This window comes from Struthio camelus, chromosome 1 (genome assembly GCF_040807025.1).
Source record: "Struthio camelus isolate bStrCam1 chromosome 1, bStrCam1.hap1, whole genome shotgun sequence".
Classification (NCBI taxonomy): domain Eukaryota; kingdom Metazoa; phylum Chordata; class Aves; order Struthioniformes; family Struthionidae; genus Struthio; species Struthio camelus.
Window position 1 is genome coordinate 205875984 of NC_090942.1, and position 18776 is coordinate 205894759.

Sequence of the window (18776 nt, forward strand, 5' to 3'; positions counted from 1 at the left end):
TGGTGTTGTCTAAAAATTAAACTAGCCTGTGAATTTGCTAAATACAGAACAGAGGACAGGGAACACTCCCCAGTTTTGCAAGATCACCTGTTAGTGCAGTCACTGACCTGTCCTCAGTAGAAGATGCTCTTTAACGTGAAGTCATATCAAACCTTAGAGTGATTTTGTGGGGTGAGCATATAGCAGACTGAACAGTGTGACTGGGCAGGACACGATAAAAAAGGCGAATTATGAGATATTACACTTACCTTACTTTTTGAGCTCTTCAGCGATGCCTCTGTTAAGAGAATAGTATTTGAAAGTGCTGTGTCAGTTTAGCTAAATTTATACTGGATTCACTTAACATTAAAATTTTTAAAAACAAAGTCATCCCACTATTAGCGCATGCAGAAATGCACAAAGGCACGTAACACTGAGTATTTTGCAGTTACCTATTTTCATAGTTCTGGCAGCTCCAGGCTTGGTATTGTAACAGATCCTTTGCAATTCACATCGTCCTGTTAGTTTCCTGACCACAAATTTCAGACAGCGCCACAAGCATTTACAGTAGAAGTACAGGCATACCTGAACAAACATCCTGCCAAAAAGAGAAGCCTGAAAATAAGAGATTTGAGCAGTTTGTTTTGACAAGGCTGCCACCCCTCACAAATAGAAGATACTTCCTCCTCACAAATTGTCATTGCCTAATGGCACCTTTAAAGCAAAAAACAGCATTCATGTTGCAAAAATTTATTCTGGTAAGTGTTAAATCATGCTTTTCAATCTTACCCAAGGAAAAGCTACACACAAACTCAGAGTCAGAAACACAAGAGGAAACAACTCCAGAGTTTGAAAAGAGTATTTCTAGGAAGGCTTTTGTTCCCTTAAAACAATAGGCTATATGCTTCCTGATAACGTTTTTGGCAAACAGGACTGTATGAGAAGAAAGCCCAGATCATCTGGTTATGGTGGCTGCAGAGGACCCAGGGAGCCACCACACTCCACCTTCCTTAGCCTTGCCCTGGCAACCAGCTCTTCCAAAGTGGTGGTTATCCTGACAAACAAATCCCAACACCAACTCCATACCTCTAAAAATGAACAGTCCCAGTTAAGGAAAGCATTGCTCCTCCCCTAAACACGGGCTTCAGTACCTATCCTGAGGAAAGGCAGTTCTTTCCGAAGTCAGCTTTTTTTACACAGTACTTTAAGGATGGAGCAGCAGCAGCTTTCAGGACCAAACGGACAAAGCCCTGAGCCCTGGTCCAACCTCAGAGCCAACCCTGCTGCAAGTGTGATGCTGGACTAGAGACCTCCTGGGATCCCATCCAGCCTGGTTTATCCCACGATCCTTGGAAAGCCTGGGAACACCTTGCACCTAGACATGTTCAATTTTGAAGTTTGTCACTGTTGCAGCTGCTACCAAAGCCCACACACCACAAGCTACCCCAATTACCTATGACACCCTAGAGAGATTCATGGACTATAACTTATTTGGACACAAAATTTAGTTTTCTTGTTTCTCAAACTATAGCCGAGTAGACTGTTCCATGTTAACCAACTGTCAACCCCTATTAGGGGCACCAGGACACAAAATGGAGCAAGAAGCACCAAGAGCCCTTGAGCCCAGAACCACATCTCGGAACAGGTGAATTACAAAGACCTCACAGACCTGATAACAGAAACATTGGTACAACTTTAATGCACTAGTTTGTTGTTTAATGGTCAAAAGTAACTTGGCCCAGTATGTTCTAAGTCTACTTGTACATGTATATGCATGTGTATTCATCATATTAATTTGTTATCTCTATCACATGCTGTTGACACTTGCAAAGAAAACACTTGTTAAGAGACTCGATAATATCCAAGAAGTGCATTGGTTATTTTGAAATATTGGATGCCAGATACTCAAATCAGCATAGCTTTAATAAAGCCAGAAGAGCTCCATTACTTCATAACAGGTCCTAAACAGCACCTTTTTAAGGGGACATGCAGGAAAGGAAAGAGAAGTCATGTTAACGTCCACACAGGAGTTTAATCTGCATGACTTCCCTTTAGCTTAATTCCCCGTCAAGGGGGATTAAGCTAAAGGGAACTAAAGCCACTTTATGTCTAAACGGAGAGCATCTACACAGGGATTTAATACGCTTTCAAAGCATGCACTTTATCTTCACACTTTTAGTTAATTCGTTTAACATTCCTGAATGCCTGCATTTAGGCAACCTTCTTCATGCAACAGGAAGACTCTGTTTTAGATAGAAAGTGAAAACTAAAATGAGGAATCGCTTCCACATTTGAATCAATCTTAGAGACCAAGTTTCAGGGGCTGAGAGTGAAATAGCTGAAGCTTCTCCCCCACCCCAAGGCACCAGAACACACCACCACAAGGAGTCTGTGCAAGCTTTACAGCAGGCAATCAACTAGAGTATTAAGAACAAAATCAGTTGTCAGGAGACAACTCCATCAGCCAAGCAGTCATTCTTTATACCTTCCAACAGTCAGAAGTGCAAGCCAGTTAAGACAAACAAATAGTTATCTCATATAGAGCCCACTAACTGCAACCTTTAACAGTGGCTTTTAAAACCACAGGCTAACACTGGATATTTCAGTTTTTCCAGTAGAAATGCGTTATCAGCCACAACAGGTTCAACTAAGGACCAATACTCAAAGAAGAATCAAAACCTAACTTACAACAACCTCTCAGCCCACGTCAGCTCCTTCCTCAGGCTGAAGGTCCACTGAAGCAAACCTAAGAGGTTAATGCCAAACTGGAACCCGGAATGCAATGAAACAGAGTTCTGGGTTTTCATCATACATTTTTAGTAAAATTTAAAGACAGCTTTCTGCTTTCTTTCCAAAGGTTAGGTCGTTATTTGGTCAATTTGTTACGTAGAGAGCTCATTCTTATGAAAAGGAAGGAAGGAAAGGCTCACTTCACCTCACATGAGCCACGCATCAGAAAAGGTCTACTTCCAGTGAACAAGATTAGTCCTACAAACACCACAAATCCTTTAAGATGGTTCACGTCTACATTTAATCGTCTCTAGGGCTGAAACATCACAACTCATTCTGTTACATAGCATTCTGGTTTCTTACTGAATCGCAAGACATGGATAAATCCTCAGTTAAGAGTTAAGCGCCTTGGAATTATATTATGTTGCTGTCTTTAGGTTCAATGACAACTGGGCAAATCAAAGAAAAATGCTAAATGGGATAGAGCTGTGATCTTCCCTGGTTACAACAACATTCACCATTAAAGTTTTGCTTCAGCTGTGGTTTGCACAAAGTAACTAGTGCAAACTAGTGCTAACTACTAAAAAGTGTCACTACTGCACAGAGAAACACTAGGTGCATGATTCACCAAAATATACTTAGCAAGCTATTTCTAATAAAGCAAATAAACACTAATTTTGGCTAGATAGTTTAGAGAAGGAAGTTTGCCTTTGTGGATACCTGCAATTTTCTATCACTCATCCATCTTAAGCTTAAGACAGTTGAAATCATCTGCTTATAACATGAATGGCAAAATTTTTTTTGCAAGTTTGTTTTCAAAAGGGTTGTTCTTTACAAGAGAGAATTCTTGCTTGCAGAAATCCTGTAATAAAAGCATACTACCAATTAAATAAAATAAAAGCTATTTTAGCAGCTATGCATTTCAGTTCACTTAAGCAAAGCGGACACCAGCAGCTATAAACAAAACACAGTATAGCATTAGAAAGAACCCTTACGGATATGTTACATGAAAAATATGTACCTGACTATGGCACAGTAGCATTAACTCCTAGTTTGTTTTGGGATTGGATTCTAAACCTTCTTCCTACCAGGCCTCCTCTGTGTTTTTGGCTTTTTTCCTGCTCATCTTTAAAAATTTTCTTGGCACAGAAAATGGACAGTGCTTTACTAGCGATTTGTGTAGTCATGCAGTTTTTAAGAGGGAGCGAACAACAATACTTCACTTCCTCGGAAATGCTTTAAGAACAGAAGTATTACAGGCACACAGATGTTCTTGAGAGACTTGCATCCTACTCTTCCCCGTCCCAACACAGGTTCCTTGTCCTCCTGTATTACACGCAACTGTACACATCTACAGGTTTGTGCTTATGCATGCAGTGTGTGTTACAAGAGTTTGTATTAACCTTTATTCAAGAAAAAAAAAATTCAAAGAAAAAACCCTGTATAATAAGATGCTAAAGTGCATAGGCCTAATTAACAGTAAGTTCTCTTGATGAGGATGCTGTATGAGTGCAGACACATGCACCCATCCCCCCTCTGAGAAGTTACACTTGAAAACTCCTAATCATTCATGCCAACCACTTGAACACAGGAAGTTTCCTGCTCGTTCCAGAGAAATGCTAGAGCAACTCAGCACGGTTTTGCCAATCTGGCTCACAAAAAGGTCACTGAACTCTGAGGTCAAAGCTACAGGAAAAAAGTGTACGTGTTACTTGGGTTCCAAGATGAGGACCATATGTTCTGAAATGAATATACTCTTGCTTGCATGTCTGGAAAGTGACTTGTGAAATACTGTCTAGTGTTTGAAGTTACTATCACAGTAGCCTGAAGTTACACAGAAACTTCACTTTTTTTCCCTGTACAATTAGCAAAGGTCAGTTAAGGGCTGGTATATGCCTTTATTTCACATCTGTCTTCCTTGCTCTTCTACTTTCTAACTTTTAGATATCTTCCTTGTCGTGTGTCACCCTGCTTCTCATTTGGTGGACTTTTTGGCTTTAATCTTCTGCCAAGGGCAACTTCAACAAAGGAATTTGGTAGGTAGTACCTTGCAAGGCCTATCAGGAATGCAGCAGTACTGCAAAACCAAAAAGGCCACTGACCTATATCAGCAATAGCAGGGCTCAGGTTCTCGAGGGCTCTCTTCCATGAGAGAAAGGAGAAAGTGGGTCCTACAAATCCAAGGATCCGAAATACCCAGATAAACATAAGCCATAAAGAACACAGAGTAAGAGCTAAAACCTCAGTAGCTCAGCTTTGAGTTGGACCTGCCCCCTGCAAATCCACTGGATCTACATAAACAGCCTTTCCCCTCTGCACTGGGTCCCCCATTTTATGTTCTACAAAAACAAGAAATGCAACTAGTTTTTTCCTGAAGGACATACTCAACTAAGTGGGGAAAAAAAATGTCACAGCCATCACGTAATATATGGGTAATCATTTTGCCCGGGCTTAATAATGTTCACATCAATGTTTCCTTACTGAGAATTCTGATTATGGCTTGAGAAATCAAGGACACGTTAGCTGTGGATATCAACATGACCAAATAGGCGAATAAGTAAGTGACACTACACTATTAGGAACTAATTAACTTGATTATTTCCAGTTTGTGTAACTTATTTTGTATACAAGGTCAGCCATGAAGTGCTGTTCAAGTCATCATTCCTAACATGCACACAAGCCTGCTTTTAGCACCTTTAAAATAAATAAAAACATACTACGCCTTTTCATACATACAACAACTGAAATTTGAAATCCAATTTCTCTATCTACTTAGACACAGAAGAAAGCCACCATAGCAACTAAAGAATACATAGGAGTAGTTTAAAAAAGAAGCATTCCACACTTTCACATTTCTTGCTTTCAACTGACTTGATTTACATTTTATCTGATGTGACTTCAGTAACACAGAATGTATGCTTAAAATCTGTTACTGCTTAGAGTTTTGCAGTAGATCAAGAGAAAGTGTCAAGTTTCTAGGATTTATTGAAGAAGAGCCAAGTGTCTGCTACAGTTGGTTCTCTAAGCTATCATTACAGAAGTTTAAGATAAATAGGTTAAAATCAACATGGAAGTGTCACCGACAGAGTCCTTAAAAACCCACTTACAAAAAAAGTGTTGAAGGATTAAGTGTTTCATGGAGAAACAGTTTTATTATTTCATAAGTAATACATCAACCTTTAGGAATAATTCAAGTGAGAGCAAGGTGGAAGTCAGACTGAAAAAGACAAGAAACTGTATCCTTTTCCTTTCCTAACTTATTCTAATTACTGGATTGACTGATTTAAAAAGTTTCTTTCCACTGGAAAGCAGCAGCTATTGAAAAGACAGATGAAAAGGCAGAGGTGAATTTCTGCTACATTATGGATTCTTGAGTCTGAAAAGTAACATTATTAAAAGATCCTAGATTTTAAACTAGTAACCCCTGGTGTAACCCGGCCCACTTTCTTAGCTCTTCAGATACACTGTACAGTCCTGTGACAGGCAGGAACATGGGAAGTAATTTATTTGGACTGAGAAATGGAATGCATAAGCTACTGTTTTTAGTAATTACTTGCTTAGAATATCTGCGTTTTACTCATTCAAGTGTTTTAGGATTTCAGTTCAATAGTTAGTCTTACTATCTGGCACCACAGTATACATGTTCTCATATCTTCTCAGTTATGGTCTCATTTAGTGAAGTAACTTCGTCAGAAGAGTACTATGAACCACTAAAAAAAAAATCCAACCAAACAAAACTTTTATACTTGCTATTTCCTTTTCCAGTCAGAGTACAGATGGTGACTGTCAGTAAAGGTAAGTATCTTCAGAGTTAAGCCATTTTGTAACATGTAAAGACTACCTCTGAGAAGATATCTTCGGGACTGGGGGGGCACCCAACCCCAAATCAAAACAACCCTCCCCCCAAAACTCCTGAAAACTCAAGTATATATATACACCCTGTTACGTATACCCTACATTTTTGAAGGAATGTTGGGTACTTATCTGTTGTTTTACTAGGAAAAAATTCATCACGTTCATGCAAAAAAATAAATTATCTAGTGTTGTTAATGGCATGAAGCATGTGTCTTCTTACTGCCTTCTTTTGAAGATGAGAAGGCACAAGTGTCAAATGTGCAAAACTAAGCAATTGCTACAAATGTGGAAGAGCAGCCACTGTTCAAACAGTTTTACTTGTTCTATTGCCTTTCATGTGAGGCCCTTAAAGCTCACGTATTTGTGAATCACCTTGTGGGACGTGATCCTTCCCTTCTACTCAGCCCTGGTGAGGCTGCATCTGGTGTACAGTGTCCACTGCTGGGCTCCCCAGGTCGAGAGACACGGACGGACCTGCTGGAGCAAGTCCTGCAGAGCGCTGCAAAGAGGGTTGAAGGACTGGAGGACCTGACATATGAGGAGAAGCTGAGAGAGTTGGGTCTGTTCCTCCTGGAGAAGGGAAGGCTCAAGAGGATCTTATCACTGTGTGACTGGGAGGAGTAGAGACAACAAGGCCAGACTCTTTTTAGTGATGCCCAGTGACAGGATGAGAGGCAACAGGCACAAACTAAAACAGAGGAAGCTCTGCCTGAACCTGTGAAAACACTTTACTTTGAGGATGGTTAAGCACTGGAACAGGTCGCCCAGAGAGGTTATGGATCCTCCATCTGTGGAGATATTCAAAACCAACTGGACATGGGTTCCAGCTGACCCTGGTTTGAGCAGGGGAGTTGGACCAGGTGCTCTCCAGAGGTCCAGATAAGGAAGACTGAACAAGCCATCTGCCTGCTTAGGAGGAAAGGTTTAGAAAAAAAGACTACTTAGGAATGTTAACACACACACACACACAAAATATCTATCTAAAAAGAAAACAGACATAGGAGATTTTAGGCTGATTATAAAAAGCCTTATCAGTTTAACAGATGAGTAGTAGGTACAGCAAAATCAACATGCAAATTACACTAATTCCTCATTATCTCTACTCAGATCTTCAGTGTTTTCTTTAGAAGACAAACCCCAATAGTAGTGAGAGCACCCTGACACAACGTATACAGACTTGCCCTTTGATAGTAGCAGCAGGGACTACAGCAAGCTTCCAGTTCACGTGCCTCCTGTAGAGCTGAGTGATCAGTCTGCCTACAGGCAAGAGCCTTCTCTTGAAATAACCTGCATTTGAAAGCTACTGTTCAAGATTCTCCTGAGCTCTCCAGGTAAGTATCTGCTGCACACACAGCAGCAGTAGGTACCCTACTGTCACTACTCAGATGGAGCAGTTGAGCTGATCTTAATTTAACAAAGGAATCCTCAGCTCCCCTCTCCACGTGTTTTACAGTATTTTCTACACCGCAGTCAACAAGATCACTTGTACTTTGCGTAGACTTAACTAAACTGGTTTTAGGCACAGAGGTAATCTATCCACACAGCATAATGCAGAATTGCGCGAAAATATCTAAACTAGTTTAACTACTGGAAGCCGCTGTGGTATCAGTCCAGTGATTTCACACAACTATATTCTGTCCTTTCAAGTTCCTTCTCTGCCCTACGTTTAAAGGCAAGACATAGCTATAAGGTAAGTATCAATTGAATGAAATAAAAATTCCATACCAGTGAGTCTACATTTATACAGTGTTATGTCGCCAGAACCTCTTTTTCTGGCTTTCAGTCCCTCATTCCATATCTTCCTTCAAAATCAGCCCTGGGACCCTTTCCATCGTCTGCATAGTCTCCATTTCTCAAGATAGAATTCCCTTCAGCTATTTTGAAGCTTCATCTCTCATTCTCATTACTCATCCAATTTTCATCCTGTCCTATTACTCTAGGATGTACTGTTGGTAAATATATCTACAGGATCATTATCCAAGGAGGAAAACTGATAACAGGGAAGTTTCATGAACTGTAGACACCATCAGCCAGTCCAGTGTTTACTCCATGTTGTGCAACTGGAAATGCTGTACCACTAATCAGCCTTCTTGTCACCATGACGCTATTTGGCCCTGCATTTGATCTTGATGAAGAGTGAAGGCCAATTTTAGCAAGATCCTGGGCTGCTACTGCTGGTAATGGACAAACATTCAGGACAGAAGATGTGTAATTGTTTAGTTTCCAACTGTCATCCAAGTTTGGAGGCTAAATATCCTTATCTTGCTTCCGGATCTCCTTGCAGCTCCTAACTCAGTTGCTTTTTCCCTATCACGCTAACCTGCAACCACATTCAGATGCATGCAGCAGAACTGACTTTCCCCAGTAAGTGCTCTTTCTCAAAGATGACCAAAGTTTATTAATTTCCCCATATTTCTCACATACACTCATGAAATACAAGAAATCAAATACAGTAGTCCTATCAGTCCTATCTTGTAGTATTAATATAAAAAGAAAAATCCAGATGCTCATAACTGAACAGAATGGAGTTCTCCATTTTAATACTATTTTCTTGTGTGAGGTGTCCTATACTTTTTTCCTAATTTGTTTTGTTCTGCATTCAGAATATTCGACTTTCCATGAAAGATAAGTCCTAGAATGTGGTTTTTACATAACCAACTGCTTTTCAGAGGCTCTACCTTGGCTACTTAAGAGAAGCTGATGCCATTGAGACTTCTCCTCAAAGCCTTTAAGATCCACTGCCTTCAGAAATATCATGAGGAAACTACCCCCACCTCTTCTCAGGAGAGGTACAAGAATTTAAATATTCAAAACAGCATTTTTTCTTCCAGCATTCAAAAAACACCAAGGGAGCCAGGACAACCAAAAGGAGGGCAGAACCAACCGCTCAAAGGGAAAAGCAAAGTGTTTACTGCAGTCAGGAAAGAGCAGGCAGCTTAGAAGTTGTTAGCAGTTCAGCTTCTTCCCATGGAGGACATCATGATTCAAAAGATATCAGGCCATCAAGAGGGGAAGGTGTTATGCGCTCTGTAACCCCAGCTGTAAGCTTCCACCCCACCCACAGGGGTTTAGAAGCCTGTTTAGCCAGGATTCATGCCCCAGATCCCATGTAGTACAGCTGCTTAGCCATGGCTCAGGTTGCTGATAAAGTCCATACAGAGAGAGAAAGGTAAAAATTACAAACGGAAGTAGGACTGCCAAGATGGAGATCATTAGCAACTCAAGGACTCCAGACTCCAACATGGGAGGTTATAAAATTGCAGAGGGAAGAAATACCCCAGTGAAGTTAGTCAGGCTCCTCGTGAACCATTCTGCTATTTGTTCAGCGTCAGTGCAGCTGCAGGAAGATTGGAGACCATGGAGGATCTCCGCCATGGAGCTGCAGCGGCTACTCCTTTCGCTCCTGACTGGTGCCTTATGAAGCAATACTTAGCCTAATGGCTCATTAAATCCTAGTCATCTTTTGTAGGCATTAAAAATGTAAATAAGTTGTGCATATCCTGCTTACAGAGTCTCTCTGCATCTGGCTGAAGACGGTACTTGAAGAAACTGACCCAAAGTGGGGCTGTAACACCCCACAGAAACATTTAGGGCAAGGCTGGCCTAACAAAGTCATTACAGATGATCAACCTAGAGGTAATGATACTAACATCCACAGTGCATATGATATTCTTTACTATAAACAGCTGAGAAAGAAAGAAGAAATATATAGTGACAGAAATTCTACACAGAAGCATATGTTTCCGCTCTCTTGAAGAGGCTTTTCCCATCCAGACAGAACGTTATTGCTTTGGCTTATACACAAATTAAGTTCTTGTTCTGTATGAAATTCTAGTGTTAACTCTCTCCACTAAATACAGAACAGAGGACATTAGCTCTCTGCACCTGAAGTTGGCCTCCGCAAGTCCCCTGTACTACCCCTGCTTTATAGAGGAAAAACTGCAAATCATATGTAGGAGCAAGTAATAGCTAGACATATCTCCCAATACGGAGCACACACTCTTCAAAAATGGTTGCACATCTACACCAGACATCTCCCCTTTCCTTCCTCTGCTTTCATAAGTAGCACTGTAAAAATCCACATGGCAAGCAAAAAAGGGAAAAGCATTTTGTAAGCACTGCTCAACGTTACTGTTTCTCTTATTTTTCTCTGACACATCAGACACTAGAGATCTGCTGCTGATTTGATGGATCACTGACCCAATACCATATGACAGCTCCTGCATTCTTTGTTCCTGTGAAGGACTGAAAAGGAAATTTAAGATTAGAACTGTCATTTTGAAACAGCTTTAATTAACTAGTGAATTAGGTGAACAGAAAGTAATCTAGTATGAACTAGTTCACACCTTCCATGCTATTAGTAACCACTAAAACATTTAGGTTACTGCAGCATAAAAATAATCATTTAACACTTAAAAAAATACGCAAGAGTTACCTTAGGAAGTGCTTCATGATGACAGTTTTGCTTTGTTACTGGAGCTGTAATAAGCTGATCACTGATAGCCTCTTCTTTGCAGAAGATACCAGTTCTGTAGAAACAGAATTAAGATATTTACTAACAGAGAAAAAGAGGTACTCTGCATTTGTTCAAGTTTGTAAGCTGATCTTGAAAGATCTCGCCTGTATGTTTTCTTAAGTATTGAAAAAAACCCACTCACTCAGTAAAAACAAAAGTCTCAATTTGTTTATGCTCCTCAGCCTGAGTGCATACTTTGGCCAGACTACTATCCATGTCCCTCTTCTGAGGGATCAAAAGTTCAATTAAGAGCAGAGAATTAAGTGAGAACACCTGGAATTTGTTTCAAGCTGTTTCAAGCACTTCCTTAAGCAGCAGTGTGGCTCACAGCAGCTTCTAAATGGCAATCTCAAGAGAACTTCAGCTCTCAGATTAAGCCCTCTGTTTTTCAGAATTTGTAACAGCACTTGGATATCTCAAGTAAAAGCAGCATGCAAGAAAAGAACTACTACTAGGTCCTGATTTAAGTCACTATAGGATATACGTCCGGTAACAAAACTTTCCTGGTGAAAACTTTATGAAGTGATACAGCTGATGTCTTAGAACAAATATAGTTGACCAGGTTGCCAATCAGTTCCGAGAACTGGAATCCTTGAGTTAATTTTCATTGTAATTACCATTTAGTTTGAGTTGAGGAACATAAACAATTCAGCAAGAAACCTGATAAATATATAACCCTGCCCATGCACTACGAAGTCCCCCATTGCTTCTTTTCTTTACTGCAGGTTTCTAAAACAGTATTCACATATGAGCAATATTGGAGTGAGAGGTGCAGACTTCTCAGATGACTATACTTCTTATCCTGCAAAAGGCAATAAAAATACCTTCCATTTTCTGCCAGAAACCAGAATACCGTTACACGTGCTGGCAATTGGGACAGCTTCCATACTTAAAAAGAACAAGGCCACACTTTAAATTTCTGTACTAGTATCGACCACACATGAAATCTTGAATGAGCACCACGCTCTTGAGAAACCAGTCCATTTTTTCCACTTGCACAGTATAGAATAGGCTGAAAAGTTCCTAGAGGCCCAACAAAAATCTGACCACCTTTGTTATAGAAAGGAAAGCTATACATCTAGGAAACAGAGAAATTCAACCCTCTCTTCTTTTGCAGAACCCATCAGCACTGCTGGGATAAAATCCTTTCACCCCATCTAGTTTTCATTTTCTTTCCCTTTTGTTACTTGCTAGTTTTACATTATGCTGTTGCTTGCTGACAGGAAGAGAACAAGCATTTAAGTTTAGAAAAATGCAGCTATCTTGTTGGATTACATCACATACACATAGGGCTTGCTAAAAATATATAATCCCCGAACTGCTAAGGCTTCATTCATTTATATTGTTTCTGACTGGCTGAATCATGTTGCTGTCCCCTGAATACAGCTGTAATTGGTGCTGGCTGCAGTGACAGCTGCTTGCAAGGGCAGAGGGATGCTCACATCAAACTACTTCATTAATGAACACAGTAGGCAGGCTCCCACTACTTCCCGTTACAGCTTTTGTTAAGTCTCAGACAACAGCAAGCACAGGGAGCATGGGAGATGGGCAAAAACCAGAGGGGATGTAACCTGCTCCTCTTCTCCAGTCCAATAATTTGCTGTTCAAAAGCTAGTTTGCGAAAGATTCTTACAGCTGCGTCTCAGCTTTTTAGCATCAACGTAAATGAAGGAAGCTTCACCACAATACTTTGACCCATGAGGGCAGCAGTGTAAGGAATACACCAAGAGTGCCAGGAGCTGTCAAATCAACCCCTTCCAAAATGTGTGCCGGCCTCAGTCTCCGAGGTCAGCTCCCTCCTGAGTCTGATCAGGGACCTTGCTGAAAGTGATGCTGCTCCTTCACTACTGCTCCAAAAAGAAGAGAAGTTGCACTTGTGTGAACCCCAGAATCTATTGAGACATGGCATGGCAGAAGCCTCAAAACATGCAGTGAGCTACAACCATTTTTTTGTTTTTCTTTGAATACTCATTAAGAGCTAGACTGTTTCAAGAACTGACTTTTAAATAAGTCAACACTGCTGTTCATCCACACCTGTCTTCTGCCCAAAAGGTAAACTCAAATTACGTTTTTGTGAATCTGGCCATTGGTTGCTCTCCCCTCTGCCCCACAAAACCTCATAAATAAGTAACAAAACACATGACGAGTGGTTAAAAGTATGAACTTTGGATCTTTTTTTTAAAATAGTCCTTGAAATTACTCATAAAATTGTTTTCTTGCTACTCTACCTTTTATTTTTTAAATTATTTGAGAAATAAACAAAAATAATGAATTTAAAAGATAAATGTAAATTTTAGAGCCTCTCTAGGGTTGAGGTTCCTAAGGCCATGGAACTCAAAGATCTCCAGCTTGGAGAGGGACTGAAGTTCACCTTGCAAGCTTGAATGGCAAGTCTGCTACAGCATAGAACTAGCCCATCGCCAGGTTAGAGAGCCACGACCTCAAAAACAGCCTCCTTCACTGGCACAAAAAGCAATTAACTTCTTGGTAGTTAGGTGGAATTTAAGACTAGGATGCAAGGCTTTCAGCACAAACAAAAGTATGCAGAGCCTACGCTGTTGTCTTGGCTCCACATAAGAGAAGAAATTTACTTTAATGCCTGGCAGACAGGCATTGTACTGAACAGGTCATAGCCTTCACAATGATAGAAGTTAATGCTATGCTCTGCAATTCTTGCAACAATTCATGCATATTGACACAAACACAGCATTAAGGTATTGACATCCATGCTAGACCAGGAAGCTGAATCTGAGGGCAAGAATCTACAAAATCACCTTTAAATAAGTAGGACCAGAGGGTAGCATTCTCCTTTTCCACATACCTTCATAAGGGAGTTTAATAAGTTTTTTTTTTTTTAAATGAAGAAAGTACTATTTAAACTCTTAAATTACTTAGAATCCACTTCTAAAAACTATGGACCTGGTCACAGCTGAGTTAATTAAACAACTCATAAAACCATAGAGCGGCTACCCCTAATTTCCACCAACCTCTTCTCTTCTCAAAAGAAAGTAGACTTCTTTGAAAATACGAAAGAAAAAAAAATTACTCTATTTTACTCCCAGGAAACTTGTTACAGCATGTCAATGAGTAAGAGCTTTAGACTACATTTATTTGCACCTCTTCTGAGACTTCTCAGGCAAACTGTTTTGTCAATTACCATCAGATGTGCTTGGAAAAAAGTACTTGGGGTTCAGGCAGAAGGACTTGGCTCACAGCCTCCTATTTTCTTACTGAAAGATATACCAGAATAATTTCTTCATTAAGTTGGATGCTTGTAGAGCAGGAATGCTTGCAAAGTCCGCTTGCAGCAAAGAAAGAGACACAGCAAAGGGAACTTCCACAGGTGAAAAATAATCAGGGTAATGAACATTGTGAGCTTGTTGAAAGAAGAAAAATTATATGATTTACCCTTAAGTGAGAAATGTACAACAGCCAGGTATTTGTGGAGACCAAAAAAATACCAGTTTCCTCAAGATTTAGCTGTGCGCAGAAAAATCATTTTTGCCAAAAAACACCACTTTCACAACAAAATTTCCAAAGCCAGAAAGGTATCCAATGGATGACAACCTGTTGGCTGCTAGCATGCTGGAAACTTGTGTTTGTACTTTTATATGGTTTCACTCAGACCGAGAACTTGCATATTGGTTTTTCACATCATAAGAAAGTGTTCCAGCTTCAAGCTATAGAGTCACATTTTATCATCAAATGAATTTGGAAAAGACTTACCCTTTCTCCCTTTTTAGGTAAATTTTAAACCCATTTTGGTTTAATCAAGCAACTGCAGTAAGCCTGAAGACAAGTAGGTTTGATTGTCTGCTATCTTTGGTCGAACCCTTGGAATCCCTTACAGAAACAAGGCATAGATCTACCACTGAAAACCACGGGCCAAGGTTTAAGGTTTGCTGTTTGGGATGACAACAGATTCATGTTCTAACGCTATAGCTGCGTGATGACAGAGCAAAGACTTGAGAAACTTGTGCATACGGAAGATCTGAACTCACCTTGGGAGATTTCATCCCATATGACAAATAACCCCCTCTCCCTCCCACAACAACCCCCCCCAACCCCATTCCTTGGAAATTTATTCATCTAGCTTTTTCTTAAGTTGGACAGGAGTTTCCCATCCTAAAACTATCTGCAGCTTTTCCTGGATAAGCAGCAATATAATTACATACAACTGCAATAAAATTACAAGATCTGTATAAAAATGTAAACAAAGCTTTCCTTAAATGAACATTAACTGTTTGGATTCTTGTGACTAATTGATGTTTGTTTTCTCTTTTAAATACTATAGCAAAAAGTCACAATCTGAAAGGTTAACAGTTACTGGAGGCTGAAAGAAGTCAAGAGTAAGCCCTAAAAGTCACATCTTGCTCTGAAGCTGAGGGTTTACTCTGTCTTCAAGAGGGCTGCAGATATAGTTGACGGAAAAAAATGTATTGTTTAATACTTTTATATAAATCATAATATTTGCAGAGTAAAATATAGAACAATGGTAGTTTTCCTCACAATATTTATCTGCAAGCAAGAAACTCACCTGGCATGCTAATGCATATTACAAACATTTCAAAGGTTTTATTCTAGTTATAAAGAAAGAATAGCTGTGCTGAAGAGAAATCAGCAGCACCATTAAGATAAACAGAATTGAATACAGGCTAACAATCCACATTAATAACGTCCTAGTTTCCAGTTCGGGGCCCCAGCAATACCCAGAAAATCATCAGTAAACTGAAGTTCAGGGGAGAGCTACAAACAGTTGGGGCTGGAGTACCTGCCCTGCGAGGAGAGGCTCGGGTAGATGGGCTTGTTCAGCCTGAAGCAGAGATGGCTTTGGAGCACCTGACAGCAGCCCCCAGTACCTACACGAAGGTCACTGAGGAGATGGAAGCAGGCTCTTCACAGCAGGGCATGGCAAGAGGACAAGGGACAACAGGCGTAAGTTCAAACAGGAGAGGTTTACTTTGGACATATGGAGGACCTGTTTTCCTGCCCATTATGGCACCCAAGCACTGGAACAGGTTGCCCAGTTTCTTAAACTTCTGAAGACAGAGTCAATTGAATCAAGCCCTGAGCAACTTGGTCTGACATCAGAGCTGACCCTGCTGTGAGCAGGAGGTTGGACTAGAGACCTCCTGAGGTCCCTCCCTATAGTCACTCTTTCGGAGTGATCTGAGATCCTGGGATCAGTGTACCCAAGTTTTAAAATTTTATTTTAATAGTTTAAGAACTCCCACCTCCGCACTAAAACATTATGTAATTAGTAATATCTCCCACGAAACAATCTCAGCTTGAGGGTGGAACATGATTACTCCCTCCGCACCTCTGCTCCCTGACAAAAGTCTCCACTACTCAGTTTGACCACAAGCAAATTGAGTAAGGAACTTACAACTGAAGAATAAGAAAGTCCATAACAGTCCTGCCAACATATGCACAGCTGCAAGTATTTAACCCCCCACAACTCCAGGGCCCCAGTTCAGTCAAGCTATATTAACTCTTAGCAAATATTGCTTACTATGGAATAGATACATTTCTACTGACACTTTACCTAATTGCATTAATACCTCAAAGTGGAGGACAGAAAAAAAAAAAAACCACACAGAAAACAAACAAGAAAAATCAATCCCCCTGCCACACACACCAAACCCCAAACTCCATTAAAACAGTTTCTTCAACTATGCAGTAAAAATAAAGAATCATCAATGGTCTTACTCAGTGTACTGATTTAGACATTATTATGCATTTTAGTAATTATAGTGCATAGGACTCTGACTTGAAACACAACCTGGGAAACTGATCCCTTATTGAAATGGCTGTGAGAAACAGGTCACTTCCAAGTTCTGTGAAATCGAGGCTTGAAATACTTTATGTTGGCTCGGAAGTGGCTTTGTCCTACACCAACAGATGCAGCCACAGTCAGGACCAGCTGAAAGACCAACAGCTGACACTTGTTTTTTGGGAGCTCAGTTTCTCATCTCAATACAGAAGGGTATTCTTGTTTCCATGCACCCGAGACGAGGTGGTATTCAATTTCAAGCATTCTTAGGAGAAAGTCTTGGAACAAAATGTCACAGTTGATTGATGAAGTTAATGAACAACACTTGACTTCAGTTACACTGTCACAGGTAATAAGATTTTCTCTCCTCATCTCCATTACATGTTGACATTTTATGTTTCTGTATTTCACTGAGAGGGTGAAAGAAAGGCTAGATGAAGTCAGACTTTACTGAATTTTAGTCCCGTCTAAAAGGACCCGTTTGAGATCATGAGCACACACAATATAAGCTTTTGTTCACAGCTGTTTCTTTGTACTGCCTAAAATCCCAGTAGGGTCATGGGAGGAGGGACACAAAAGACAGAATAGTACTTTGAAAGTCTAGTTCTACAGTCCGAACTTACCACTTCGGTGCATAACTGCCTCTTTAAAGTGGTAAGTAATCTCACAGAGACTAGAACAGAAACAAGAAAGCATCAGGAGGCTCTCCCAGTGACTGTATCTGACAGCTACAAAAAGCTAGAGGATTACATTTGGATTCAAGAAAACTTAGTCACCAAATCCCACATTGTTAAGTTACCTCTATCATCACCCAGTTAAGTCTAAACACTGCAATTCTCAGTAGATTTTTGCTAGGTGATAACCCACAGCTTGTCACAGACAACATCAAAATTCAACCTTGTAGAAACAGCTCCACAACACATGGCAGCCTTTCTCAAAGGGCAGAGATCTATTTTTCTGTCACTGACTTTTTAAAGCAAGATAAATTTTAAACACTCAGCAACCGAGATGTACAGATGTACCTATTTCACATTGAGAGCTATAGAAATATTCTAGTTTTACTGATTTTCATTGTTTCAGTTCTGCCGTGATGCAGAAAGATATTGAAGAAATAAGTATACTAAGTCACCTGTGGTCTATAGTGACTACTTTATTGGGTACATTCCATCTCTTAACACTAAACATGAAGATGAGAAGGCAGAGGAGGCTTTCCACATCCCAGAATATGGTACGCTTCTAGAAATGCGGTCAGATGCTCAACTTCAAATGGAACTACAGCATTTCCAAGTGTTGTTTGTTAGGAATGGAAGCATTATAGACAGAAACAATGTATTTCTTGAGGAAAGTGCATTTTAACCAGAAGAGGCCTGAGTAGATGAAATACTAGCTTTAAAAAAAAAAAAAAATCCTCATGCTTGAAAACAGTCTTCATTTCAACCCAGGACAACATGGCAGGAGGTTACGTGGTTTTTTTTTAAGCATGCTTGCTTCATGCATTATAATAAAAGCATCATTTCTGGCTACTTCTTATGAACTTTCATTTGACCTCTGATGAGTTCACTCAGGAGAACAGCAACTTTATCTGGTTGGCTTCTCTGTGTCTGCATGGTTTTCAGTTCAATGTTTCTAGCCTACTTGCTGTTTTCATACACACCATACAACAGCTTGTACTGAGAGGAAATCTGTTCTAAATAAAACATTACACTTTGTAGCAACATTCCTCCAACATTAGGATAAATCCTATGAGACTGGATGCATCAAATCAAGAGAAAGAGGCATCCTGCATTAGCTCTCGGACTAATTACTGCAGAAACTCAATGTTTAAATAAATAAATAGAACTCCTATTTCCAAATCCAACCGATGCCCTTTTCACCTGCCTTTCTTGGTTTTCCCCTCACTGCCTAGATGAGGGGAAGGAGCAG

The 18776-nt window shown here is 40.1% G+C and overlaps 1 protein-coding gene across 3 annotated transcripts in view; it reads right to left on the reverse strand.

Moving 5' to 3' along the window:
- Positions 1-18776, reverse strand: part of ELMOD1 (ELMO domain containing 1) — a 59914-nt gene that overhangs the window by 18963 nt on the left and 22175 nt on the right. For all 3 annotated transcript variants that reach the window (XM_009683804.2, XM_068930344.1, XM_068930343.1), the window contains 3 exons: positions 11000-11093; positions 432-577; positions 249-277 (listed from right to left, as the gene is read on the reverse strand). In XM_009683804.2, the coding sequence (XP_009682099.1) occupies positions 249-277; positions 432-577; positions 11000-11016 (192 nt within the window). In that variant the 5' untranslated portion in view covers positions 11017-11093. The remainder of the gene's footprint in view (positions 1-248; positions 278-431; positions 578-10999; positions 11094-18776) is intronic.